This window comes from Amblyomma mixtum, chromosome 8 (genome assembly GCF_055824585.1).
Source record: "Amblyomma mixtum isolate Tamu chromosome 8, ASM5582458v1, whole genome shotgun sequence".
Classification (NCBI taxonomy): Eukaryota; Metazoa; Arthropoda; class Arachnida; order Ixodida; family Ixodidae; genus Amblyomma; species Amblyomma mixtum.
The window spans coordinates 52507680-52516995 of record NC_143019.1 but is presented as its reverse complement, the minus strand read 5'-3'; the positions used below and the strand labels follow the sequence as shown (position 1 = coordinate 52516995).

Here is a 9316-nt window from a genome sequence, read left to right as displayed (position 1 = left end):
GTGATTCATAGGCGTGCGCTGCTGTTTAGGGTTCTCGTATTAGGAGAACAGAGAAACAATCAGTGCGTTTTGAGAGGTTTGCTGTGTGGGATAATAACTACCAAAAAGTATGTTCTTGAAAATTTACAAATTTTAAAATCGGGACAATGTGCGAATAATAATGAACAAAGTATTGTGGTCTATATCTTGATGCGCCACAGCAAAATAAGACGTAAAAAGGTTTCTTGCGCAAGCACTAGAATGCAGCAATCAAAACGCATATTTTTTTTTTTTGCCGCGTTCACGCACTTGAGCGATTATACGTGAATACAATGTCCAATGGTATTCTGTCTTCTCTTTTAGCTGGTTGCTAAGTTCTTGCATTCAGCTTTTGTTCGGGTAAACGTCTCGGTACCCTTGAAGCGGCGATTATATAGAAGCAAAATGCGAAGCAGCACGCACACTCTAATTTAACTGGCGAAATACATTCACAGACTGCTTTTATTTCTTTACCTGGCTATGAATATTACGTAAAAAATTTAAAGGCGCGTTGCATTGCACGGTGCTTTACCATGTATTTCTTTCCTTCTCTCTTCATGTACACAGCGCAAGCGGTGCAAGCCAAGAGAAGCCATCCCTCAGGACTGGCTCACGGACCTGTTGGCGACGTGCGTGTCTTCGATGGTGTCGTGGTGGAAGAAATGCGCGTAAAGAAGACGGGAAAGCAGGCATGACCCTGCGAACCTTGAGCACACACACCGGAGTGCAGAGACCACGGACTTCTGAACAGTGGCCGGTGTTGGACACTGGCAGTGAACTGCCTTATTGCCTCGGAAATCTTCACTGCCATTTTAGTCGTGAAGTGTGTAATAACTGTCATGCGTAGCCATTTATTTCATCACTCACTGGGTAACTACCCATGCCCTAACTAAACACAAGACTGAATACCTTGAAAAGCGTGTTTTCCTGTACATAGAGGGTAGAAAATAACTGCTCGTACGAACGCTTGCTTAAGCATGCCAGTGAAGGCCATCCCCAGTCAGCGACATGCTGGAAGGGCACGAGCAAAGTGAGTCGCGCGTGAAGCAACAGTGTTAAAAGGGCGTAATCAGTGCTCCTAAGGTGCACTTGAAACAAGAATATGCCTATATGGGAGTAAAAAAGGGTGTAAACCGTCCCCTAGCCTTTTATAAAAGGCAGTTAGAGGACAACTTTACACCCTTTTTTACTCCTTCCTGCTTAGAGTGTGGGTGCTTTGGTGTCCCTACTCGAATGCCTCGCAACTGCTGGCAGTCGAAAAAGCAATGCCCCCCCCCCCAGTGCTCGACACTCCCTTTCAGGAATCGGAAGTGCGTACTCTTCGACCTTGGCGCTTTTTTCTTTTTGTGCGACCTTATCAAGGCACGCAGACGCTCAGACATTGCGGAGTTTCAATCACTGTCTGTGTTTCCCCAGTTGATCGCACTAATACAAAGTCATATCGTAATGATTTGAGCACAGAGGATCAAAAAGATGTGATGCATTTGCACTCAACAAAAACAGCACACACTGTCAGAAAGCATAACGTCTGCGATAACTCAGCTCTTGTGCTATTTCCATTCCTCAAAAATCACTAATTTACTAGAGGCCCGTGTACCGTGCGATGTCAGTGCAGGTTAAAGAACCCCAGGTGGTCGAAATTTACGGAGCCCTTCACTACGGCGTCCCTCATAGCCTGAGTCGCTTTGGAACGTCAAACCCACATAAACCATAAACCTTCTCGGTGAACCTAGGAGCAGCAACCGGCGATTGGTAGCGAGTCATGGGCTCGTTTTCGTAACTCACCGCACTCGTCCTACCGGAAAGCCTCTGGAACAGCGCGAGTTCTGGTGAGTACTCTGGTTCTCAGCCGCCCCCACTCGGTTTCCATTGCTTTTCATAGGTCGTCAGCCTGCAACCAGAAAATATAGCGATGATACACAGCCTTTGTCATGTGGCATCACAGTGTGCACGCCCCGTACGTTTTTTTGACCTGCTTTATATCTGCTGCTTGCATACCATTATCACGCAATTCCAACAAGGTTATTGATGTTTCGACTGAAAAATGCTTTGGCTTAATTCTGTGCCCTTCTCTGTAACTAAGGGTTGAATTCTTTCGTTTTAATTTCTTGAAAATTCTGCGGGCTTTTTTCAGAACTTATTTCAAAGTCCTACTGTCGCTTTTTTTTTCGGTGAAAATAATTTCTCAAGCGAAAAACATCTTTTTTTTTCAGTAATATAAGTGATGTCCTTGTGCAACTGGAACATCCGTTTAGTTTGTCCTGGCTTGCGTCTTAGCAAGGGTAGTTTCTCTACAAGGAGTTAACGCAGAAATGGTAGCGTTGAGTGCAGTAGCTGCAGTATAGATTACTACAGCCATAAGTGAAAAAGAAACTAACAGCACGGCGTTAAGTCGCCGTAACATGTCATAAAAGCATAAAGAGCATATCATTCGGAAAAATTGAGCTGAAGAAAAAAACACGAATAAAACAGAAACAAAAAGCGAAATCAACAGGGAAGCAACGCACATATATACACCTTCCTCGCTTAGGCAAGTGGAACAAGGAATTTCTCTGTAGTCACCTTCATATCGGGGTAGCTTTATCTTGTTGGGTAAATGCAAGTGTATTTATGGGTTGTGACGTTCTTCTCACTCTTGCTGTCAGGGAAGGAACTGTGAAACCACTTCAAAAGAAAAAATTTTTAGAAAGAAATCCAAAAGGATCCAACGGACCCGCAATCACGCTATCCATCCTCACAATGACGGTTGCGATGGAAATGCTGCTGAACCATTGCGCAAGTCAGAACACGGCACCTTTTCGGGAGGTGCATGCATGGTTCCCAGTTGACTGAGGCTGGTTGCGTTTACAAACGTCGTCAGTGCCCTCGCACGTCGTACAAAAACTTGCTAAGCAAGAAAAGACTGGTAATTGGCTGATAGTCGGTAAGCTGATGGCGATACCTAGTCAGGGAAGCTTCGCGAGGCAGTGTGTAAAGCAGCGGAGGAATGCTTCAAAACGCGCAACTCACTACTTAATCCAGTGATACCGTTGTCTCCCCGCACTCTTGGCTTTCGCACTTTGTTAATTATCTATTTTGAGCGATTGCAACTCGTACTAAATAGCCAGCAAGCTGCGATCGACCGTCTTCGCCAAAAGTAACCGAGCGGCCGCGCCAGCAGCCGGAGCGGCTCCTCGGTTACTTTTGGCAAAGACGGTCGATCATAGCTTGCTGGATATTTAGTACTAGTTGCAATCACCGGGACTGCAGCCTAGCGATGGCGCTACTACAACGCTGGCCGCTGCTCCCTGACTGCGAGTTTGAACTGGCTGACTGTGAGCCTGCTCACTCGGTCGGTATGAGAGCACTCCAAAGGCGCCGCACATACTGCCTCCTTGCTTGTTATCAGCCAAGAAAAGAGAGTGAGAGCGCGGCCTTGCGACACCAAGTTTACGCTCGCAGCCGGGGGGCGTATTCGCCAACTGCAGCCTGTACAGCCACAAGGCTTGAAAGCACGGTGAATCGGTCACGGTGATTGAAGATTGTCACAACGCCTTACCTAAAAGGTATAATTAATTCCTAAATAATGTTTAAAATGTCTATACCAACGTATTGTTACTAACCATGTAATGTTTAGTTTAAAATCAATACTGATATTCCAGCGCTGTGAATAATCTGTAAAAATGATTTGGAAATCTTAAACGGCGTTATATGGCACTAAGCATCACGATTTGCGACCTAAAAGGGAAGCAAAAAAAATTAATTAAAGAAACAATAAAATTACAGCACAGAGAGCGGAGTCGAACGGCCGACCTTCCATACGCAACACGTGCCTCTAATCCACTGCGCCATAGCGCCTTTTTTTTTTTCTTTATTGCATGGAAGAACATCCGTAGAAAGGAGGAAAACTTCAATCAGACTAGATCGCGTCTCAAGTTGCCGGGCTGATTAATAGGAGCCCGCCATTGCCCTAACTCAACACTGCAGCCCCATCAAAACATCAAAATCCAGGGAGGCACACACATGCATCTAGGCACGGCAGCCAGCTTGGAGGTTCTTCGCGTGCAGCATATACACTCCTCACCAAAGCACACTGTTCTCGAAACACAGATTTGGACGATCTTGGTGGCTCGGCATGTCTGTCCATCATACGGCTTTTCCAAAGACTGAATAGTCCCATCAACATAAACAGATCATAAGGCACAACAGAGTTTTTGTCAACAGGCAGAAATCTAATAGTGTACGGTGTAATTTCAATGTCCTTCTTGAGAGTTCGTTGTAGTATGTCCCAAAAAAACATGGCATCACGGCACAGGATAAAACAATGATCAATTGTCTCAGGCACGTTACACAGACGGCAATTCACATTCCAAGGTACAAACATCCCCTTGTCATTAAGAAATGTCTTGACAGGCAGCGTCGCTGTGTGTAGTTTGAAAAAGAACGTTTTAGCGGCTGCCTGAATACACATCCGCCTAACACGCTTTAGAACACTGATGTCCAAAGACCCCAGATAAGGCTGCCGATACAATGGTGTAGGGAACAAAGACTCAGTGAGAGCCTGGGTCATCTGTTTTCTCGAGAGGCTATACAGGTAATCTAAAGAGAAGCGCACAGTGAGGAAATTGAAAGTGTCAGCAACCTCCTTGAGGAATCCCCACAAAGTCCCCTCACGAGCCTGCACAGTCGGTGCGAATAAGTAAGGCAAATGAAAACTAAGCCGCCTAATGAGCACAGCTACCAGAAACGGGTGGTTTGCCGATTTTAAAAAGAAAAAACGGGAAACAAGTTGATGCACGAACAGGTGAACAAGACCCACTCCACCACCCTCTAAGGGAAGGAACAAGTTGTCACGCCTCATGGGCTCCCATTGAGAGCGCCAAACGAATGTTGCAAATATTCTGTGTATTGCTTGCACCTTCCTCCTCGCACAATGCAGGACTTGAAGGACATACGCGAGCTTTGCAAACAAAAATATGTTACAGACCTGTGCCCTCGCAAACACTGAGAGTTCCCTACCCATCCAAGCCTGTGTTTGCCGCCGTAGAGTTACAATTTGTGAATCCCAGTAGGCTGTACTGTTGCGAACTTGGTGCAGCGGAACGCCTAGGTACTCAAGAGGGCTACTGTCCCAGCATATGCCACCGAACTGGCTTGGCCTAGTTCCCCAATAACCCAACCAAAAGCCTTTGGATTTCTCTAAATTAAGAGCCGCGCCTGATACATCACAGAACTGTTTAGTCAAGTTTAGAGCCTCAAGTACACTCTTTTTGTCAGAACAAAAGAGGGCGACATCATCAGCATAGGCTAAAACTTTAACTTCACATCGAGCCAGAGAGAAACCGCGGATAGCTACGCTGTTAATTATACTGAGACAGAGGGGTTCCAGATATAGGGCAAACAACAATGGAGACAGTGGACATCCTTGACGAACAGATGCTTCTAGTGGTATTGGTTTCGTTAGCTCCTGATTAACAATAACCCTTGTATAGGAGTTCTTATAGCACAGCCTTATGCCTTTGAGCAAGACGTCACCAATATTTGCATACTCCAAGACCGCGAACAAGAAATCGTGCCGAACTTTATCAAAAGCCTTCGCCAAGTCAATTTGAATCAGAGCAACTTGGCCTGTCTCATCTGATATTGTCTCTAATACTGAACGTGCAATACGGATATGTGTTTGAATACTACGGCCTCTAATACCACAGACCTGATGCGAACCTATCAAGTCCATAATGACGAGCTGCAGACGACTGCTAAGAACCTTGGCAAAAATTTTGTAATCAACATTGCAGAGGGAAATTGGACGATATCCCTCAACAGTTTTCAACCGATTAGTATCTTTGCTTTTGGGAATTAATATTGTGTGCCCAGAATAGAAAGTGGGAGGCAGGACACCCACATCATAAGATGCTTGGAAAACTTCCATCAAAACAGGCACTAGGCAAGGCGAAAAAGTTTTATAGAATTCGCTAGTAATACCATCTGGCCCAGGAGATTTCTGGCTCTGCAGGGCAGAAATGGCTGATTGAATTTCATCCAAAGTGATAGATCCCTTCACTATAGCACACTTCTCATCGTCTAGTCGAGGGAAGTTTCCGAGTAAGGAACTGTAATCGAAACCCTGATTTGGATCATCGCAACGACCAAACAGCTTTCGATAATAGTCGAAGAAAGCAGCAAGAATACCAGGCGCATCGCTGTATGTGCAATCACCATACTGAATTTCCAATCGTATCAAGGCCCCCTTATATCTTTCTGTCGCAAATTGTTGAAGCTCTGCTTTTACGTTATTAATCTCTTCGAGATAGGCACCCGGGTTTACCCTCTCTAGCTCATGTAGCTCCGTTAGGGTGCGCCCAAGCTCACGAAGGTGGTGTCTCTTCAGGAAAGCGATTCTTGCTGAGGCCTCAATTGCCAAGTTTTTGATCTCCTGTTTAAACAAATCCCACTTTTGAAAAACGGACAGATCACGGCGTGACCATACGTCCTTCAAACAAGTAGGTACAGCACGCTGAAAGATTTCGTCTGAGAGCAGACAGTTATTCATCTTCCACAACTCCCATCGAGGGTGAAGTACATGCCGAGTGTACCTCCCTATCTGAAGAGACACCATACAGTGGTCACTGAAGAAGATGGGGCGCACCCAGTAGCCAAACACACTTGCTAACGCGTCTACAGAAACGTAAATTCTGTCAAGGCGAGCATTAGAGGAAAACTGAAAATGAGTGAAATGTATACAGTCGCCTTTTTCCTGTCCCACATCCACAAGACTATATTCAGAAACCAAGTCGGTAAGTAATGCAGCACTAGGGTCGTATCTCTTACATACCACTGATCGGTCCTCATCCCTACAAACGCAATTAAAATCTCCCAACAATATAATTTTGCGGTCCGTGCACAAATGTTCAACTAATGACAGAAAGAAGAGCCTTCTCTCGCGCTGCTTTGTGGGGGCGTAAACACAAATAATCCGCCACTGTACACCTGAAATTGTGAGATCACAGCATATAAGTCGCCCCTCGTCATCTATGCAATAAGACAAGGCTGTCATCTCTAGCGTGTTCGCCAGGAATAGCATACAACCTCCTGATAAGCCTCTCGCGTGGCTAACAATAATGTTGTATTCCGACAAAAAAGGCTCGAGAGCAGCTGCTGTCTCTTCATCAGAGGACAACTTTGTTTCCTGGATAGCGGCCACACACACACTCCATTTCTTTAAGAGATGCCGTACCTGCTGTTGCCTCCTACGATTACGCATACCCCTAACGTTAAGGGTAGTGACTTGATATGCTGCGACGCTCGCCATTTTTGGTGCCAGTCTTAACAAACGCCATCCCCTGGAATGGGGTGGCCCGTCTCCAAATTGGCGGCCTCTCGGGCAGACATCGCCCTCCTCTTTAACGCCACCCTTCCCGTGGCCTCTACACATTGTGCCTTGTGGTCAGCGCCATCGATACACACCTCGTCAGCTGCTGGACGTTTCAAAGGTGCGGTGCTGTCCATGTCTTCCTCTGAGACAGCCAAGGCCTCGGCCCACGAACCCGAGGGGAGCACATCACTCGCTGCCACACTGACAGCCGACAGAGAACCGGACACGCCAGAGATCGACGCCACACACGGCTCACCGTTACCCTCCAACGACGAAGCAGAATCAGCAACAGAGGAGGATCGGCGAGCATTCACTGGCTGTATTGCCTCGTCTGACTCCACAGGAGGCATATCCGGACGTTGACCTGTGGCGACGAGGTGTTCCTGTGCAGCAAGCACAGCAGTCTCTGTAGCACTCACGGGGGGGCCCGGGTCCGGCGGTTTTCGTTCTGGAGGCGCGGATGCTAGATGGCCAGTCGCTTCAGATTCCGTGTTGATTTGAGGTGTTGAAGTCTTCTGTTCCCCATCTATTCGATGTTCACGACTTAGTTCTCCGGTCGCGTCGACAACCTCAGACACATCCATGATGTGTTCTAATGCCACGTCATCTTCCCGTGAGCACTGGCCTTGACGCAGCCTGTCAGCGTAACTCAAGACAGTTCTCCGCATTATGGCCAAAGCGTCGGCACTGGGTGCACCGAGGCGTGCGACACTGGCGCCGTACATGCCCAACCCGGCTGCATCGGAGGCACAGTGGAGGTCTCCCTGGGATAAGGACTAATGCCTGCACTCCATAAACATTAAGTGTGTGTGGGATTGTGCTTGCTGACACTCCATCCTTGAGTGTGAGGGAGATTTCACGGTTCGACGTTTCCATATGCTCCATCCCTGGGCACCGCCACTTTTCACGCTCCACAGACTGAACCGTGCCATAAGGCTCTAATGCTTCCACAATCCTCCGGTGTTCCATATAGCGGGGAAGCCAAAGGAGCTTAACCTTGACGTTCTTAGTATCCGGGTCAAACACCATGCACCGCAGTCCTTTGACAGGAAACTCCGCTTTGTTAACAAGCTTCTGTTTGGAGGAACTACTCTCGCAGGTAACCATCCACACGTGGCTCATTTGGTATTGACCAATGCACAAAATTTCCCGGAGATCCAATATCTGTGCGAGTGCGTCACGGAAGTAAGGTGCTCGGTACGGGCGACCCTTAAGGTCAGCATGCAGGAAAACGGTATTAAGGACAACATTACCGGTAGGCAATCGGGGAAGTACAACTTTGTACGAGTCCGTAGTGTCCTGAGACGTCGGTAGACCTCGGCCAACGGCCGATGCGCTGTTTCCAGCAAGAAGCATGTTGAAGCACAGCCGCACAGAACGGCTTCTTCCTCTTCTGCCATAGCGCCATAGCGCCGATGTGAAGCAGTTGTTGTGTTTTTGTTGTGACTGAGAGAAGGATGAAAAGGAGAGAGAGAGAGAGAGAAAACTTTTATTGCTCTTTCAAGAGATTCGCGGAGATGAAGACTTCTTGGTCGTCCTGCTTGGGCGCTGGCGACTTGAGTCTTCGAGCAAGGGTGGGCCCTCAGTCCAGGGCTCCACTGAGTCGTGCCGCTTCAACAGCGTGCTGTACCAAGGCCCTCTGGACCTCGAGCTCGCTGCTGGAGAGACAGCTCTCCCATTGCTCCTCACTCGGTGTTTGATAATTGTGGAATGCTATGTTTCTTTCGCACTCCCAGGTAATGTGATAGAGTGTAGGTGTACCGCCGCACCAGGGACAGTCTGATCTGAATTGCGTTGGTGACATTTTGCTGTATATGTACAGGTTAGGAAAAGTGTTCGTCTGTAGCCTACGCCATCCTACAGCCTCTTCCCTAGTCAGTGCTCTGTGTGGTGGTGGATACCTCAATCTAGTTCCCCTATAAAGTTGTAGGGTCTCTGCGTAGCCTC

The 9316-nt window shown here is 47.4% G+C and overlaps 1 protein-coding gene across 1 annotated transcript in view; it reads left to right on the top strand.

Annotated features, from left to right (window-relative positions):
* LOC149332434 (uncharacterized) overlaps positions 1 to 690 on the top strand; it is a 24615-nt gene extending 23925 nt beyond the window's left edge. The window contains exon 3 of the mRNA XM_089557514.1: positions 586 to 690. Within this exon, the coding sequence (XP_089413640.1) occupies positions 586 to 690 (105 nt within the window). The remainder of the gene's footprint in view (positions 1 to 585) is intronic.
* Positions 691 to 9316: the final 8626 nt, after the last annotated feature.